The sequence below is a fragment of the Poecilia reticulata genome, chromosome 23 (assembly GCF_904066995.2).
Source record: "Poecilia reticulata chromosome 23, P_reticulata-male-v2, whole genome shotgun sequence".
Lineage (NCBI taxonomy): Eukaryota > Metazoa > Chordata > Actinopteri > Cyprinodontiformes > Poeciliidae > Poecilia > Poecilia reticulata.
The window spans coordinates 19,581,353-19,601,315 of record NC_088852.1 but is presented as its reverse complement, the minus strand read 5'-3'; the positions used below and the strand labels follow the sequence as shown (position 1 = coordinate 19,601,315).

General features: G+C 40.6%; 1 protein-coding gene across 10 annotated transcripts in view; it reads left to right on the top strand.

Annotated features, from left to right (window-relative positions):
• The first annotated feature begins 2,656 nt into the window (after nt 1-2,656).
• ipo8 (importin 8) overlaps nt 2,657-19,963 on the top strand; it is a 105,548-nt gene continuing 88,241 nt past the window's right edge. For 6 of the 10 annotated variants that reach the window (XR_014086076.1, XR_014086075.1, XM_017302713.2 and 3 more), the window contains exons 1-3: nt 2,658-3,014; nt 5,044-5,125; nt 13,586-13,684. Coding sequence is in view for 7 of the 10 variants with exons in the window: in XM_017302713.2 (XP_017158202.1) it covers nt 2,931-3,014; nt 5,044-5,125; nt 13,586-13,684 (265 nt within the window). In the remaining 3 variants the exon portion in view is untranslated. Of the gene's footprint in view, nt 3,015-5,043; nt 5,126-13,585; nt 13,685-19,963 lie in introns of those variants that run through there. The other 4 variants (XM_017302711.2, XM_008401210.3, XM_017302712.2 and 1 more) reach the window with 3 other exon arrangements.

Sequence of the window (19,963 nt, the reverse complement as noted above, 5' to 3'; positions counted from 1 at the left end):
AATGGGGAAGTTTGCATGTTGCGGCGGAAAATTGAAGCACGTCAAAATGCATCAACACGACGAATCTAATGTGGCATAAAAACAGTGCCATACTTGACGGAGTTTGGCTACATTGAGGCTCACTGCAGTAAAAAAGACATATGGAGGATCAGATAGCAGGTAAAGCAGCACACAGCTACAAACACTCACCCGGATTAGCATGACGGTCAGAAAGCTAAACAAATAACCCGCAAAATTATTTAAGTCTTTGAGCTGCGATGTAAGACGCTGGTTCTGCTCTCGCTGTTGAACCGCTGCTACGCGCTACAGGTAGTAATATTTCACAGACGGAGCGCCGCTTCTGCTCCACCTGGTAGTGACTCTCACACCGAACCTCTGTTTAAAGCTGCAGCATCTAACCTAAAATAATTAATTTTACATACGTATTAAAACTTTCGCTGTCCTAACATGAGACAGATAATCTCTAAAAAATAATCGATCTCCTCCCTGTTCTGCATAATTACTCCGCTCAGTCAGAAACAGCCACTCAGAACTAGCAGTAATCAGCTAGCCGCCATGCTATCAGGAAGTTTTCATTCAGTAACTCAGGATTGTTTATTGTAATGGAACCTGTATTTGCCTTTGAATGTTAAGTTTTATACTAGAATTTTTTTGGCAATGTTGAGAGGTTTTATTTTGGATCTGCATTATTTAGCCTCTTCAGAGCCTTCATATGTTATCAGTCTGTTAAAGATAGTATTACCGATAGCAGTACAGTTTGCAGAATGCCTGTTTTGTTTAGTTTTCTTCTTGGAAAAAGTTATTAAAAACAAGTTTTTGTCTAAATTATGGTGAATTCATGGTTCCTTTTTCCACATAATGTAACCTGTAGTTATGATAAAAAATAAATAAATAAATAAAATTATGTGATTGGTATCGGTGATTGGCCCTCATGGGTGATCGGTATCGGTATCGGCAGGAAAAAACCTCATCGGCACATCTCTAATTATATATATATATATATATATATATATATAATGCTTCTTTGTGTGTGTGCTTTGGAGTTTCTTGAATTGCTACAAAATAAAGCTGTATTTCCCTCAGCCCATTGGCTGCAATGTTGACACCATGATATGCCATGAGACCTAAATTCTGAACCTCATGGCATGGAGTGCATCTCAGTTTTCCATGTCTGGTATATAACCATTCATTTTAGCTTTAAAACTGGTTATATTGATTCTGTGTCCAGACAGACGGATTATCAGTAGGTCTAGTAGTAATAGGTCTGTTTGTTCTGAAGATCCTGCAGCTTCCACTTCTCTTCCTAACATGGCGCCTCCTCACCCTGACTCTCATACTGATAGGAGGAACCACAGAGGTCTTTTAAGTTAAAAGCACATCTTCTGAATTTGGGATATTTTTCCTCCAACAGGTTCCAGAGGAATCACCTCAAACCAGATGTTGGACTGGATTTTATTTCAATATCATTTGTAAATGTTAGAGCCTCATTTTCAACAGTTTAGCTATATAGGTTGGAAAAGGTTATCATTTTGGAGAAAATCTAATCAACATCAATATTTCCACTAAATAAGAGGCAACAAAAAAAAGTTTGATAGCGGAAAAGGCTCTCAGACTCTGAGCTCAAAGCAAGATGCTAGAGAGCACCACACAATTTTTTTTTAATATTAGACAATTTAATTTCCAATAATTATCACGGTAGAAGCCATTTGTATGTTAAATACTTAATGAAACATATTTACCGTGTTTGATGTTTGTTGTGAATGACGTATACTCACAGACGAATGAGATAATTAGTCCAAGTTTGTCCTTTATTGAACGTTCAGAAACTGCAGTGGCTGTAAAGTGCCACAGCAAAGGTAAAATAACCGGAACAGGTGATCAACTCAAAACCATTCGCACCTTTTTACTCTTTCTCCATGTCGTTTAAGCACACCCGTTGACGTGGCAACGGGTGTGCTTTTACTTAAGTACATAACATTTAGTCCGCTACGATATCAGGTTTTCAGGCTTGATATTTATTTTGCGCTCCCCTCAACACAGCGGTGACTGATTAATTTTTAACTCCTGCTCTGCTAGTTATTTTGGTAATGGCACAGAATTGTGCAACACCTTGTTGAAACAATAATTACTGAGATTATTATTTTTGTTGGGTCATTAATTGTTAACAAGTACCCAGAGTTAGCACAAATTTTCTTTTAACATTTTACAAATCATGTTTCACAGACACAACTATCCGAAGTTACACACAAAAATGCTTATACGGATTACAAAATCCAGTATTACACATGCACAGATATTTTGAGGCTATTTTCACTCCATACAACTTGATGAAAAGAAAACATTTGTTTAAAAAATGTATAAAATCTCTAGAGAACCAAATCCTTTTTTTCCACCCTCCACCCCCCCCCCCAAAAGAAAAATCTAAATTATGCATGAACCTTATCCTTATGACTATCTACAATTTAAATACAAATTCCTGTGTATTTTGTGACATATAATGAGAACACTTTTTTTTTAAAATTGATATAATAAAATTGCCGTTGTATGGGGTAGCAGGAATCTGTATCATTGTCAGATGAAGTGTTGGATCCTGCTGAAACTTAAGGTGGCAGCACATTTCTCACTCTGACTCTGGGAGTAGGATGAACTGAGACCAAGAAGAAGAATCGTTCCGTTTTGTTTACTGTGTTGAAACAAGACTATTGACCCGTCTGCTTCGGTGAAATGCTGCATCACTGTTGAAACACCAGTGTTTAGTTCTCTTATTTTGAATGAAATGGTCGGAAGCTGTAAGCTCATTCCCGGAAGTTTTTCTTTTTTTCTTTTTCCTGTTTTCTGGCTGCAGAAAGAGAAAAAGTCGTGCAGTCGTGCTTAGCTTAGGTTGATCGTATGTTCGAATAAAACCTGTGGCGCGGCCGAACTGACCTCACATGGACCCGAACCGAATTATCCAGGCTCTGAAGGGCACAATCGACCCGAATCTGAGGTTAGCGGCGGAGAATGAGCTTAATCAGGTGGGGGAAACAACGCTTATTTCTGCGTCTCTCTGCGTTATCAGGCCTGACAAAATAGTTGATGAAACTGATCCCAGGCAGCTGGAACAAAAGATTCAGAGCCATTCTGACAGGCAGGTTTGTTGAGCTGCTGTTCCACAGCTGTCTGGCCTGCTGTATTAACATCTCAGCATTGTTAGCAGGAAAGACTCTCGGGAAGGGGTGTTTTAATCAGCCAGACAGTGTAAGGATACAATCAATGAACTAAATGATATTCTTTAATTGCTGTCTAATTTCTATGTAAGATGTAAGACAAAGCTTAGTTACCAAAATATTTTTGGTATAACGACATTCATGTGTATTGAAATCATCACTTTTGTCGGTGTTGATGCGACTTTAGAACTTGAGTAATTCCCTTTGACATGCTGTCTGGGCTAAGTCCTGATCAATGTTGATCCATTCTTCTCTTATTTGTGTTTATTTTTGAAATCTGACCACCATTTATAAACAGGGTTAAGATTTGGGCCAGTAATCTCGTTTTTGAGCCACTTATTCCTGGTAATGTGTGCTTCATTATAATTTGGTGGTAATCCACAAATCAAATCAGATGGTTGCCCATGGATGTCTTGACCCCACTCTTTCTGCATGCTAATGTTAGGCATAATTGTGAGGAAGCCCATGACCTTGTAGGAGAAGCATGAAATATGGGATGCACTATCAACAGCACACAGGGCTAATTAATCACATTCAGATGGATGGTCAGTGTGTATGTATGTATCACATAGAAATCACGTGGTACCAGGATGCACTGAAGAAAGCAGGTGAGTCAGAGATGGCGGTGTAATCCTTTGGGCAGTACCCTGGGTCTTGCTATCCCTGTGAATGTTACTTTTACATACCTACTCAAGCATTGTTTCAATCCAAGCATCACTCTTTATGAAAGCAATTCTTGATGTCTGAGGCCTTTTTCAGCATAGTAGGTACATCTTGTATGACATATCTGAATGGAGCGCTGTATAAACAACCGAGATCCATAGCGGCTCCACCTCACAGCTTACAAGACTTAAAGAATCTGCTATGCTACAGCACACCTTCATGGTTCTAATGGGCTCTGTACCGCCAGGTGATCAGGGCTGTTTTAGTAGCAAGGGTTTTTTTATAACTTAACTGTACTGTAAAGTTATCCGCAACTTTCTCCATTACTTATCTGCAGGGATCCTTGGTCTTCACAATGTTGAAATATGGGATGCATATTTCAACATTGCATGTTGAAATATGCAATGTTTCAACATTGCATATGTTAAAGCACATGTTCTTTAATGTGCTGTAAGGCAAACTTCTGAAAACAGACACAGAACATCTTGATTTAGACTTTAGATTAAATTAAACACTAATGGACTCTATTCGACGAGTTCAGAATTGAGTTGGAGGGGATTTTATTCAGAGATGTAAATGTAAAGAGGGTGAATAAAATAGGCGGCACATTAATGTTTTTAACACATACATTTGTAATAAGACAGTGAGATTTGTGAAAATATCTATGAAAAGAAACACACTCCAAAAATTAAAACAAATTAATAATAATAATTTGCAATTACTTATTAAAATCAAATCTTTGTCTTGTGAAAGAATCTGCGAAGTTTCTCATCAATGTCTTTTCAAATTTGAGAGAACTTCTCCTTACTCAGGGTTTTCTGTCTTTTTCCTGACCTCTATTATGTAGCCAGGACTTTCAGGTTAGCTTGACAAACTTGATTTTTACTGCCTTTCTGACAGTAATCATCTTTAAGAATGACCATGATAAACTTATAGAACCAGCTGGTAGAAGAGTAGCAGAATGTGCTAAGCAGTTTTTGGAAGAAAAGAAAGCTGGCTTCATATATAGGAGATATTTTCAACCAGATCAATACAACATCCTCATTTCTTACATTAAGGTTTGAAAAGATAAATGGCTTGTTTCATTCTTTGAAATATTAGTTGAAAGATGGATGAAATGGTTCATTTTAAATCTGAGCTAAAAGTTTAAATGATCTTTCTTTCTGTGTTTCAGTCCTATAAGATCATCAACTTTGCTCCCACCCTGCTTCAGATCATTGTGTCAGAGCAGGTGGAGTTTCCTGTCCGCCAAGCAGGTAAGACTTTAAACTCTTCAGCTGTCTTTGGGGTCAACTGTTTAATTTTTCTCCATTAGTGAAAAGGTTTAAACCTTCCCACTAGTGGATAAATAATTTGTTTTAACAAATTTTAATGTTTTGCTGACTACAGGTGGAAATTAGCATTTGTAGCTACAATCTGGCACAGCACATCTCTGGTTAATGTATGTTGTTCATTGTACCATTTTTGAAAAATTCATTCACTCATTTTGTGCTTAATGGAAAATATTTATATTTTTATATTCTTTCTTATGCGTGTCCATAGCAGCACGGACAGGTGCAGCAGCTCTGAGCTTCTCTCGTTATCAGTGTTTTTATGGTACAAACAGTACGTAATTGAGGACTTTACACAAATGCACAACATAGTCGCATAGGACATTCCTCCCAACGGGCAGGAATGAGAAAACAAAAGTGTGGATGCAGAGCTGGTACCTTGGCACAGTTACAGAGAGGGCCACACAAACTGCCTCTGCCCAGCATTTTTCTCTCAAATGCCAGGTCCCTCATAAATAAGATGGATGAGATAAAGCTTCAGTTGGCAGCAAACAGACTGGTAAACGACAGTTGCATTTTGCTAATCACGGAGACCTGGCTCCATTCATTCATTCTGGACTCAACTATTGAGCTGGCAGGACACACAGCACATAGATATGTTCTGTTCCATTGTGTTCTGTTCCTGGTTTATTTGTCAGACGTGTTGGACGCTCTTGACGTGTCGAATGCTCAAAATGCTCCAAACCACGCCACAATGGGCCCTCGATGCTCCACATAGACTTTGAATGTAAACCAGACGCGCCTGTGAACTCACCTTTACAATCGAAGGATCTGAATGTCATCAATCCGTCCATCCATTTTCTACACCTTAATTTTTTACACCATTTTTTACACCTTAATCCAGCAAGACACTCCAGGACTCCAGCAAGACACTTCAGCCAAGAGGAGAGGTACACCCTGGACAGGTCGCCAGTCCATCGTAACACAGGGCAACACGGAGACAGACAGGACAAACAACCATGCACACACAGTCACACCTAGGGAGAATTTAGACAGTCATGTTTTTGGACTGTGGGAGGAAGCCGTAGTACCTGGAGAGAACCCACTCATGCACAGGGAGAACATGGAAATTCCATGCAGAAAGACCCCGGACCGGGAAACAAACCCAGGACCTTCTTGCTGCAAGGCAACAGTGCTACCAACTGCGCCATTGTGCAGCCTAAATTGGAATGTTAAAAATACCTAATAAAAATTAGGTATTTTTATTAGGGGTGTTGGTGTAATGATGTATTATCCACCCTCTCCACTACTGTCCCTGAGTTTATTGTTGTCATGGTTACTGCTGTATACATTCCACCCTTTGCTACTCCAGCACAGCTCTTAGCCATTTGAATAATCCCCTCAGTCAGCAACAGAACAAACACCCAGAGATGGTGCTTGTGGTCACGGGTGATTCAAATCATGCTGATTTGAAAGTAGTGCTCCCTAAATTCCATCAGCACATTAAATATGCCTCCAGGACAGCGTTTCTCAAACTTTTTCAGGCTGAGGACCACTTAACCCATTTAGCAAACACTTGCGGACCATCTAACCCAGGGGTGGGCAATCCTGGTCCTCTAGGGCCAGTGTCCTGCAACTCTTAGATGTCTCCCTGGTCCAACACACTTGAATCCAATAGCTGAATCACCTCCTAAGTGCAGTCAGGTTCTCCAGAGTCCTGCTAACAACCTCATTATTTGACTCAGGTGTGTTGAAGTTGAGACACATCAATCAATCAAATTTTATTTGTATAGCACATTTCAGCAGCAAGGCATTTCAAAGTGCTTTACATCATTAAAAACAAAAACACAGAGTCATGTAACATTGAATAAACAATAAAAAAAAAAAAACTTGCGCCCCTTTTCTAACCCTTTGGAACTTTAGTTAAAACGCAGTTTAACTGGGACTAACCCATTCGGACTTTAGCTGAAATGCCGTCAACTGAGACTAACCCTTAGAACTTTATTTGAAATGCTGTCAACCGGGACTCTAACCCTTATTTAGCCATAAGCAACTCTGAACAGGTGAGTTTTAAGTCGAGATTTAAAGGCACTCAGTGATTCAGCTGTTTTACAGTTTTCTGGAAGTTTGTTCCAAATTTGTGGTGCATAGAAGCTGAATACTGCTTCTCCTCATTTGGTTCTGGTTCTGGGGATGCAGACCAGAACCAGAAGACCTGAGGGATCTAGACGGTTGGTACAACAACAGATCTTTAATGTATTGTGGTGCTAAACCGTTTAGTCATTTATAAACTAACAACAGTATTTTAAAGTCTACTCTCTGAGCTACAGGGAGCCAGTGTAGGCAAGGGAGTAGGAACAAATTTATCATTGGGGGGAACACATATCGGAAACCTGAAAGTTCCGTAAATAGCTTGAGCAAAAATGTCAAACAATGGTGTCATCAAAGCGTTACTCAAATCTGACCCCTTGTGATAGGTATTTTTCTCGATCCTTCATTAAAAGAACCACAGACAACGTATATGAATTTTATGACCAAGCTTCTGCAGAAGGAGAAGACTCGGCAAACTGCTCCGAGTTTGCCGAGTCTTCTCAGAGCATTCTGTGAATGCTCTGTGAATGCACAGAGCATTCTGCCTTCTCTCTGCTAGAGCAGGGCTTTTATTTGGGAAAACAAAACAATAAAACAGATGGCAAGCTCTATCTAACACACAGGTCATCTAGCTCTTTCCCTTGAGCGCGTATGGCATATGGATTGCTGCTCGGCGTGCAGAGATGTCAGAACCCCCAAACTAAAGAGTGAGGATCTTAAGCGTTTCTTCACTGGCATTGAGACGAACCACCCTATTGGTTCAGGAACCCCTTTGTAGGCAAGAACTTCCCCTCTACTCCAGATTAGGGGTCCAACACTCTCTGCAGCTTGCAGTGACTGAGATGTATCCACCTGGGTCTTTCAGCAATCTTTACAGCTGTTGGTGTTGTCATCAGCACCTGGAATGGTCCTTCCCACCGTGGACTCACCCAGTTCTTTCGTTTGATGACTTTAATGTAGACCCAGTCACCTGGCTCGATGGGAGCGGCCTCCTGCGAAGGAAGAGAATCAGAAGGCAGTAAATTTGCACTGGACACTTCCTTCAGTTTAAGAGTTCTGATCATATAATCTGCTAATGTTTGTTCTTCATCTGCTTTCTGTAAGTCTGGAGCAAACAGAGGCAATCTGTAAGTTCTCCCATTAATTATTTTAAAAGGTGTTAAACCATCTGCTGTTAGGGTGAATCTGGCCAGGGTCGGCCAGTGTCTGTCATGCATTTTCTTGATCTGCTTTTCACAGTACCATTTGTTCTTTCCACCAGCCCTGTACTCTGTAGGTGATAGGCACAGTGGTTTTTCAATGTCATTCCCAAGTGAATAGAAATGTTTTGTTTCACTTGTCACTGTAAACAGTCTGTGGAATGCCGTGTGTTGGCATAATAGTTTTGCAAATAGCCTTAGCTACCGTCAAAGCATCTGCATGCTGTGCTGGAACTATTTCAACCCATTTGGAAAAAGCTTCAATCATCATCTAACAGCATTTGTTAATTCAAAAGTTCATAACCAAAAAATAATAATTTTATGTAAGAATTTTGTAATTATATAGTATTACCTCACCGTTTCCTTTTCCCCTCCTTTTTACACATGGCATTTCCCATGTATTACAATCACTTTTGCTTCAAATAAAGACTTTGGGAGGATTAATGGTTCTTTCAGGTGAACTCACAGGTTTACTGCTTGTAGAAGAACTTTTAGCAAGGACATCCTTTTAATTACAGGTTTACCTTTCGGTTTTTCTTTGTTAAATTCAGCAACGTTGAACATTTCTATTTTATTTCTCTAAAATAAAAATCACCATCTTTAATTTAAACTAAATCTCAAAACCTCTAATTTAAGATTTTTCTTTTTGAATTTATTGACAATCAATCAAATCTAGATTAAAAAGTTTTAGACTGAAATTTAGAAAATGTTGCTCTTATTCACAATCATCAGTTTTTAGTAGCCATTTACATTACCACGTTGCTTAAAGTCTCAGACTTTCACTTAACCTTGTATTTCAGGCAAGTTAACAACGAAAGTTTTTTATATTTTAAATTCAATGGTCAATTTCATTCGTTACTCAATTTTGCAATAAAATTTCTCTCTTCAAACACATATAAATATGAAACATGTTAAAAGCTGTAGCCTCTTTTATCCTGTACAATATTAACCTTTAAAATGTAGAATGTAAGTTTATGTTGACTTAGTCTGAGTCACGTCTCACCAGAGATCAATGGATTTCTCTAAATTTGTTGATCTCAGTGCTGCAGACTGTGGAGCCAGCAGGCAGCCCTCCTCTCAAGGCCTAAGAGAGACATGAGGCTGGATAATGTCCAGGTCGGTACCTTACTCTGATCGCTGACCCCTCCAGATAGACAACCAAAGGATCATTTCACCAAGTTGGTGTTATAATCTCATTACGACACATTAAACATTGTTGTCTGAGGATAATTTTATTATTTAGTTTTATCTTTCAGCTTCGCCTCCTTCAGGAAAGTAATAATTCCACTTTTAGCATACAAAGAAGTTGTTCCCATGTTTTCTTTTTTCTTTTTCTTTTTTTATTTCAGTGAGACGTCTCTCAACTGGCTTTTCTTTGAAAGTGTAGGAATACTTAAAAAAAAACAAAATAAACACCAGTATTTCTTAAAATGAATTATTTCTCACTTGTGAGGTTTAAACCTAATTTTTTAGTAACATTAAAAATTATTTTGCATGCACTGATTTCGTACAGGAATTCAATTTCTTTTATGGTTTTACTTTACGTGTCCCAAACTGCATGTACAGTGGGGAAAATAAGTATTTAGTCAGTCACCAATTGTGCAAGTTCTCCCACTTAAAAAGATGAGAGAGGCTTGTAATTGACATCATAGGTAGACCTCAACTATGAGAGACAAAATGTGAAAAAAAATTTGAGAAAATCATTTTGTCTGAATTTTAAATAATTTATTTGCAAATAATGGTGGAAAATAAGTATTTGGTCAATAACAAAAGTTCATCTCAATACTTTGTTGTATATCCTTTGTTGGCAATGACAGAGGTCATTACGTTTTCTGTAAGTCTTCACAAGGTTGGCACACACTGTTGCTGGTATGTTGGCCCATTCCTCCATGCAGATCTCCTCTAGAGCAGTGATGTTTTGGGGCTGTCGGCGGGCAACACGGACTTTCAACTCCCTCCAAAGGTTTTCGATGGGGTTGAGATCGGGAGACTGGCTAGGCCACTCCAGGACTTTGAAATGTTTCTTACGAAGCCACTCCTTTGTTGCCCTGGCAGTGTGCTTGGGATCATTGTCATGCTGAAAGACCCAGCCACGTTTCATCTTCATTGCCCTTGCTGATGGAAGGAGGTTTGCACCCAAAATCTCACAATACATGGCCCCATTCATTCTTTCATGTACACGGATCAGTCGTCCTGGTCCCTTTGAAGAGAAACAGCCCCAAAGCATGATGTTGCCACCCCCATGCTTCACAGTTGGTATGGTGTTCTTTGGATGCAACTCCGCATTCACTTTCCTCCAAACACGACGAGTTGTGTTTTTACCAAATAGTTCTACTTTGGTTTCATCTGACCATATGACATTCTCCCAATACTCTTCTGGAACATCCAAATGCTCTCTAGCAAACTTCAGACGTGCCTGGATATGGACTGGCTTAAGCAGGGGGACACGTCTGGCACTGCAAGATCTGAGTCCCTGGCGTCATAGTGTGTTGCTGATGGTAGCCTTTGTAACATTGGTCCCAGCTTTCTGCCGGTCATTCGCTAGATTCCCCCTTGTGGTTCTGGGATTTTTCCTCACCGTTCTTGTGATCATTCTGACCCCATGGGCTGAGATCTTGCGTGGAGCCCCAGATCGAGGGAGATTAGTAGTGGTCTTGCAGGTCTTCCATTTTCTGATTATTGCTCCCACAGTAGATTTCTTCACACCAAGCTGCTTGCCTATTGCAGATTCAGTATTCCCAGCCTGGTGCAGGTCTACAATTCGGTTTCTGGTGTCCTCCGACAGCTCTTTCGTCTTCACCATAGTGGAGTTTGGAGTGTGACTGTTTGAGGTTGTGGGCAGGTGTCTTTTATACTGTTAACGACTTCAAACTGGTGCCATTAATACAGGTAATGAGTGGTGGAAAGAGGAGCCTCTTAAAAAAGAAGTTACAGGTCTGTGACAGCCAGAAATCTTGCTTGTTTGTAGGTGACCAAATACTTATTTTCCACCATTATTTGCAAATAAATTCTTTAAAATTCAGACAAAATGATTTTCTCAATTTTTTTTTCACATTTTGTCTCTCATAGTTGAGGTCTACCTATGATGTCAATTACAGGCCTCTCTCATCTTTTTAAGTGGGAGAACTTGCACAATTGGTGACTGACTAAATACTTATTTTCCCCACTGTACATGTCTCTATCATTTCATCAATTTGATCTGGTGGTTTGTCTTTTTGGGGTGTGGTAGAGTGTGATCATGCTGAGGATTTCTCTTTTTTGTGGTCTCCTTGCTCCACCACCCCTCCTGTCACCCCGTGCAGCATTTTTTGAGGGGCAATTTCTTGCCCAGTGACCAGTAATGCCACAAATCCAGCAGCCATTTGAATGCCGTGGATTTTGTGGGGTGTTATTTTGGGGTCGTCGCATATTGTGACCTCCTCTGTCTCTGCTTCTTCTGTGGCCTTTCGTCGGGCTATGGGAAAAGGCAGAGGTTTCTAAACCTCCAAATTCATCCAGGTGAAAAACATCTGATCCTTTTTTTAGGTTTTTTAACTACTTTTGCAGCATGGCGTGCCCACGTCATCAATTGCGGGACAGAGGCAGTTTTGAGTTCAATCAGGTTTTTTCTTATCCAACCACCAATTTCGGGGCAAAAGCCCGTCAGCAAAGCGTTTTTCAGTTGTTGCTGATATGCACTTTTCTCATCTTCATTAAACGTTATTCCACTATGCACTCTAAACTCCTTTTCAAAATGCAAACGGAAATCATCTACTTCTTCTCCAGCTATTTGGTTAATACCTACCAAGTGGCATTAATTTGCTTCTTTGCGGAAATTTACTTTGACTCTTTCACATAATGGATCCCATTGTTTTTTGAACGCTTCACTCAGTTCTGGATTAGGTCCTGCAGCGTATTTTATTGGACCTAATCTACCATTTTGATCAGTTATTTTTCCAGTGTAATTTCCTCTTACTTTTGCCCAGTCTTTCCCTATCGAAGACATTGCGGCTTCTCCTGCTTCTACCCAATTCAATCTATAGGAATGAGTTAAGCCAGTCATGTCTTGTACCCATATATCGGGATCCTCTGATGCAGGTGTTACTCCTTTCACAGCCTTCCTGGCCTCTTCTAAGGTCCAGGGTCTAAAAACATAAGTTTTGTGCACCCTCCTCTAGTGAGGGGTACAGTTGTGCTGCTGGGACTGCAGCGGCTGAGACTGGGGCGGATGGAGCTGCTGCAGCGGTGGGGGAAGGGGTGGCTGCAGGAGCTTGGGCTCCCTGCACCGCTACAGCATTCCGTGTGCTTGGGTTGACTTTATTATCTTCCATCTCTACAAATAAGTCTTCAGATTCTTTTAACCATAATTTAGCACAGCTCAACTCTTCCTCCTTTTTCGTCTTTTTTCTTCTCCATTACACAGTTCTCCAAAGTTTTCACTACAATTTGTCATTGATCAAATTTTAATTCCCCATCTACTCCATATTTCTTTTTCCACTTAGACAGTGCTACCAGGAAACCTGGACAGCATGTACTTTTCGTCCCCTTCAGGGCCCTCAGCAAGTGAGGAATTACAAGACTTTGTGTTTCCCATTATTTAAAACACTTGAAATTTTAGCTTTGGAATTTTTGTATCACGTGCTCTCTCAGAGAAAGTGCCGTAGGTCAGCGCTCACTGCCTTCTGTAGAACAGGCTTCTACTTGGAGCCTAGCTTCCAAGCAGTTCTTCAATTTGGATTCTAATTCTGAAGACAGAGAGTTTTACTCTGAGAGAGAAGCACCATTCACTCCTTAATGCACACACCAACAAAGCAGCAGTAACAAAACAGCAATATCAGCACAGTAATAACAGAACAGGTAATAACAAACTTCCTATCCGCATGAGGACTTGCACTTAAGGGGTCTCCTCGAAAATAAGGAGGCTCTAAGAGCCTTACCTTTTGCCTTTAGTTGAAACTCTGTCAACTGGGACTCTAACCCTTTAAAACTTCTTTAGTCAAACCGCCATTTGACAAGGACTCAAACCTTTATAACTTCATCAATTTTAAAATGCACTTACGTTTCTGTAGTTTTCGGGTTGTCCAGTTGGATCTCGTCACTCCGCCGTTGGCAGACAAAGTTGGACCTATGCCGCCGGCCCAGCGAAGATTTTAACTTCCCGGGTCTTTCTTTCCAGGTTCTGTTGACTCTGGCCGTGCACGGATTCAGCGCGTCTTCCTCTGCCTGACAGCGGTCGGTATGAGAAATCCCGGGTTTCGGCACCAAAAACGTATAGGTATTTTTCTCGAACCTTCATTAAAAGAACCACAGACAACGTATATGAATTTTATGACCAAGCTTCTGCAGAAGGAGAAGACTCGGCAAACTGCTCCTCCGAGCCCTTCACAGAGCATTCTGCCTTCTCTCTGCTAGAGCAGGCCTTTTATTTGGGAAAACAAAACAATAAAACAGATGGCAAGCTCTATCTAACACACAGGTAACCTAGCTCCTTCCCTTGAGAGCGAACTTTGGAGGGAACAATAAGTTCTCAGGAACACAGATATTCAACACAGCAATCAAAAAGTATTCGCATAAAAGTAATTAAAGTAATAACATTAAAGTAATAACAAAAATACCAAAAAAATCTCTAACACCTTGTAACGTGTAATCTAACATGTTACTATTTACAATCCAATAAGCACATTAAAATTATCCAAGTCACTCTGTGTTTGTAAATTTTTCGTGAAAACACACATTGTTGCTTTCTTCTTTTTCCGTGGGGAGATACGTTTCATGTGTAACACCAGCAACACAAACGTAAACGATGGAGGGAAAAGAGATGCACATTTTCTAGCTGATGGATGAATTTTTCATTGAGTAATCAAATTACTCTTTCAAAGTAAATATGCCATCCCTGGTAATAAACCAACTACACTATATATCATGTTTGTAGGTCTGTCACAATAACAAATTTTAATTTATGATAAACAATACTGTTGTTTTGAGACCATTTTTTAGTAATATAAACTTAATGGCAAAATAATAATGCAAGAACACAATCTGAAAGATCAGTAAACTTTAAATTATAATGAACATTTAACACTGAAACTGGAAGACGTTTCAAATATCCAAAATAAATAAAACGACAAATATAATACATTTTTAAGTCTTTGTAAATAAAATTGTCCTTCAAAAAAGGACAATTTTAGCACCAGCCTGAAAGTTTTTATCATACAGTTTTTGGTAGAAAGAGAGAAATAAAAACAGAAATGATAAATCATGCTGATGGAAATTATTGAATTTGTTTTAATTTATCATGAGCACGGAGCTCGTTTCATTGTGCGCGTTGAAGCGGACATGCAGCTGCACGTGCCGACCCCGCCGCATGCGCAGCGTCTCGTGCACCTCTGGATCTTTGCAACTCGGTGCGGATCACTAAACGCCGTACCGCTGTCTTGGCTCAAAAACGCGCTCAACCCAAACTCTTAAAACCGCGACTAGAACTCAGCCTTCCAGAGACAAAAAGGGAGATGTAAGCTCGGTGGCTGGGTTGATACAATTTACAATCAGTCTACAGTTAACTCACACATTATGGATAACGTAATGTCATGAGCGCGGAGTTCCTACCTGTAACTAGTCCGGCTCCTTTGCTGGGCTGGCAGTTTTGGCGGGCCTGAATCGCTGCCAACAAAAAACTCCGCTGCTTCTCCAAGACGATGAACTAAAATATGCATCCAGTTTTTGGCTTTTCCTTGCTCTCTTTTTTTCCATCCTTTTCACTTTGCTGCTCCATGGAGCTCCACTCCTGTTAACTTAGTCCGTAAAAATGCTAGCTAGTTTGCCATCTGTTGCCAAGAGACTGATGATGACGTTGGTGGACCATAGACATAATATAAGGATAGACGCCTCATGGACCGCTCTCGCCCATTGTCGCTGACGAGATTCAGGGCGGCCATCTTGGAGCGGTCCACCACTCCACTCAGCGTTATGTGTTTAGCAGGCACAATGACGTATCGGCGCATTTAATCGATTATGACATGCTTTTTTGTTACTGGAAACCATATTCAAACATCTATCAAAGCTACATTTATAAACAATTGTATTTTTTAAGTATGTTTTTAATACATAGTTCAGCATATTTAAATATGCTTAGTGGCTATAACAATAGAATAGGAATGGAATATTCTGATATTGATGTATGATGAGCATATTACAAAGCACACAGCTGTTCATAATTTATTTATTAAATTATTTAGTAATATCTATAAATATTTATATAACTATACAAACACAATTACAATAATGGCACAAGTAAATAATGATTAATATTGAATAATATATATTGGATACATGTTGGATACATGTATGTTTATACATACATGTATCCAATGTATGTATACATTGTAGAACTCGTTTTCAGCCGACGAGTTCTAATTTCAGAGTGATTCAGCAGCTGAGATTGAGTCCAAAATCCAATGTGAGATTCATCCGTCTCTCTTTATAGATATCTCCCTCTTCTTCCTCACATCGTGTCTTTATTAAACTTTCAAAACAAAAACGGAAGATTTGGGATGTATTTTACTAGTGAAAGAATTACATATAAATAATAGTCTTTACCACCTGTGTAAACTTTGCTGGTGAATGTTATAACACATAAGTTTTATAATATGTGTTACATTGCTTCATTTCTAATATAGGCTCTTGTGTCAGATAATCTAAGTCAATGTTAGAGAATAATTCATTTTTTTAGATTTACAGAATCTCAGTTAGCCTTCATAGCGGGGCTGAACCCCGTATTACACCAAGCACTGTAGCTAGTATTAGCTGGTATCTCGCCAGTGAACATAAATACAGTAAAGTAATATTCCAGTCACAATATATACACAATAATATGTCCATCTTACTTATGAAATGTTGTTTGTGGAGCCCTCACATCAATAATCCATAGATCCGAACAACAATATCCCTCAGTGCTGAGGCATCTTCTGCTGTTTTGATTGAGCAAAGTAGGAGGGAGTACCGCTCCAAGATGGCTGCCGTATTTCCTGTGCCGGAGCAGCCAATGCTGGGTCTACTCTTATATTATGTCTATGTGGTGGACGACTGGTGACAAGTTTTACCCAAAATACACTTGGAGACAATAGGGACGATACTCTTGTAATTTTGCATGTCATAGAGTGAAATGTAAGAATAAAGATAATGCCAGTCAAGTAGCATGATATTTCATTCAAAATTTTACTCCCACAATGTCACTAAAATCAGTCGGTCTTGTAAAGTTTTAAGCAACCATGAGTAAACAATGTCTGGGGCAGCTTACTATATAATTCACTGGGGCAGATTGCTTCATAGTTGTATGTATACTTAGCTCATTAAGAGCGGGCTCTCCTTAAAAGCACAGGAGTGGATGATTTTAAACTTGAAAGTTTTTCGCAACTCAGGTGAAATTATGGGTGGGGGACAAATGCGCCTCCCTTCAGTATTTGGGGGGACACATTCCATCCATGTAATCCATCCATCCATTCTCTATACACCCTTGTCCTTAGTGAGGTCGGGAGGGTTGCTGGTGCCTATCTCCAACTAACGTTCTGGACGAGAGGCAGGGTAGTCGCTTATCCATTATTATTTTTAACACAATTCTTTGGTATGCTAACTGTAGTGTTGCAGTTTGAGCTCCTGTCATGGAATATTAAACGGTCATTTACATGCAGTACCTCACGGATCATTTGGGGGCGCCCTCGGACCACCAATCCGGGGACCATAATTTGAGAGACTGCTCTACGCGAGCTAAGACACTGGAAAAAGCCTACTCCAGCATCAAACATGTATACAGGACCAATCGGCGCCCTCATTTGGGCTCCTCTGATCACATATCACTGCTTATTCCAGCACACAAAGCAATGAGCACCCCCTAAAATAAGGTCTGAAATAAAAATCTTGGCTTGACAGTACCACTCAGCAACTGTAGGACTGTCTAGTAACCACAGACTGGGACATTTTCTGGGACCCGGACCTGGAGGTATTCATCTCAGCAGTACTTGGCTACATCCACCACTGTGCTAAAACCATCACAATGGACAGGCACAAATGGGTGTTTCCCAACCAGAAGCCCTGGATGAACAAGGTGCTCAAGGGAACTGCTGAGGGAGAGAAATAGTGCTTTCAGACCTTTTACAACCAGAGGGTTGAGGAGGAATTCAGCAGCAACAACACCTGGCAGGTGTGACTAGGGGTCCAGCCATCACCAAGTCAGCAGCTATGACCACAGAAACACCACTGAAATCTTTGGAGATGCTTCACTGGAAGCAGAGCACAATCATTTCTTTGCTTGTTTTGCAGAGCCCCTACTGTAGCCGACATCCCTTCACAACCTGACCATCACTGAACAGGAATTATGGAGAAACTTCAGGGAAGTGAACCACCGGAAAGCATCTGGACCTGATGGTGTGAAATGGAGGAGGGTGCTGGGGAACTGTGCAGACCAGCTAATTGGGTTTTTTACCAGCATCTTAAATTATTCCCTCATCTTGTGCGCCATCCCATGTTGCTTAAAGTCCTCCATCATCATCCCTTTGCCAAAAAAAGAACATTAGCAGTCTCAATGACTACTAGCCAGTGGCACTAACCCCCATCATTATGAAGCGTTTTGAGAAAATTTTTCGGTGTCACATCACTTCTCATCTGCCACCCAAACTTGACCCCCACCAATTTGCATGAAGAACCAACCGGTCTACTGAGGATGCCATTGCTACCGCTCTGCACACCACATTGAGAAATGTGGAACAGCAAAGGAGCTATGCGAGGCTGCTCTGCCTGGACTTCAGCTTGGCTTTTAACACCATCATTCTGAGGAAACTAGTGAGGGACCTGGGACTCTCCCACAATATCTGCTGCTTGATCATGGACTTCCTGACAGATCGCTCCCAGAGGGTGAGTAAGATCCCACCTGTCCGCAGAACTGAGTGTGTGCTAAGCCCCACAAGGCTGTGTGCTAAGCCTCCTATTCTACAACCTCTACATCCATGACTGTAGCCCCATCCAAACAATACCATCATAAAATTTTTTGATGATGCTACGGTGGTGGGGCATATTTCTGGAGGAGATGAGACCACATACAGAATGGAGATGAAACAATTGTCAACTTTAGGAGGTGCATACCAGGCATTCAGCTCATCATAAATGGGGAGAGGGTGAAGATGTTGCCAGATTTCAGATTTCTTTCATCTACTGACTGCACCAGTTGTAATAAACTGGGGGAAACCCGGCTACATCTACTCTGCCCCAGTGCTCTCCCCCAGTACATCCTCCTCCTTGCCAGTAGGTGCAACATGGCCCCCTTCCCTCACTCTATCCCGTACCAGCCCCCTGACCCAACCTCCTTCTCCAAGGCAGCTTAGTTGCCCCTCTCGTTTCTTTCTCTCCAAACAGCCTCTTCCACGCTAAACGGCTGATCAGGTGAGGGCAGAATTGAGGAAGCTTCGACCCCAAAATGCTGCAGGACCCGAGAGAGTATCCCCTGGGTTTCTCAAGATCTGTACTACCAAGCTCAGGGGACCATTACGACAAGTCTTCAACCTGAGCCTGCAACTTGGGAGCATGCTCACACTCAGGATGACATCATGCATCATTCCTGTCCCTAAGAAGAGCAGACCCAGTTAGCTGAATGTCTGCAGACCGGTGGCAGTCGCAGAGGGAATCCACGACCAGTTCTGATAGGAGGGGAAGAAGTGGAGGTCATGCAGACCTATAAATATCTTGGCCTGTGGCTGAACAACAAGCTGGCCTGGACAAGCAACACAAAGCAACTATATAAGAAGGCCCAGGAGGCTGAGATCCATTAACATCTGTGGAAAGCTGCTGGGGTTACTTTACCAGTCTGTTTTCGCCAGCATCTTGTTGTAAGCTGTGGTGGCAGTGTCTCCTATTATGTTCGTTTCTGAGGTACAGCAATAATGTTCGTGGGTCAATTTGACCTGGAGAGTGTTTAGTCATGCTATAGTGTCAGAAACCAAAAAATTTCTCCATAACTTTTTTGTATCTGATTATTAACTCCAATACTAACCATTTCAATCAATATTTGTGCAATTATGTTTCTTTTATTTCTGACAAATAAAGGATCAATGATGACAATTTACTCATTTGGACATAAAAAAATGTGATTTACATTTTTTATGCCCGCTGAAAAAACCTAAACACAAAATTACACTAATCCTTGAAAGTGATTTTTTGTAAAAAAAATTTTATTACATTTATATATTTTTTGAAGGGGTCATCTTTATAATTGAACTTGAGACACTTTTCTGCTCTGGGTCAAATTGACCCGCTGACTAAAATCAAGACAAATGAGTCCTGAAGATGATCCTCCAGCTGGATGTCCAGTTTAAACCTGCATGTTCAAAATAAAACTGGGTTTTTCATCACATGCTGCCCAGATTTTTATGCCATATTTAGCTGGTGTGGAAGGCATATATTGCCTAAATGAGCAGTGACCTCTGAATGCCAGGGGTGATTTTTATGAATGCCACCTTTTCATCTATTGTGACATCAGGGCCTGGGTTATAGAACAGGGGAAGTTACA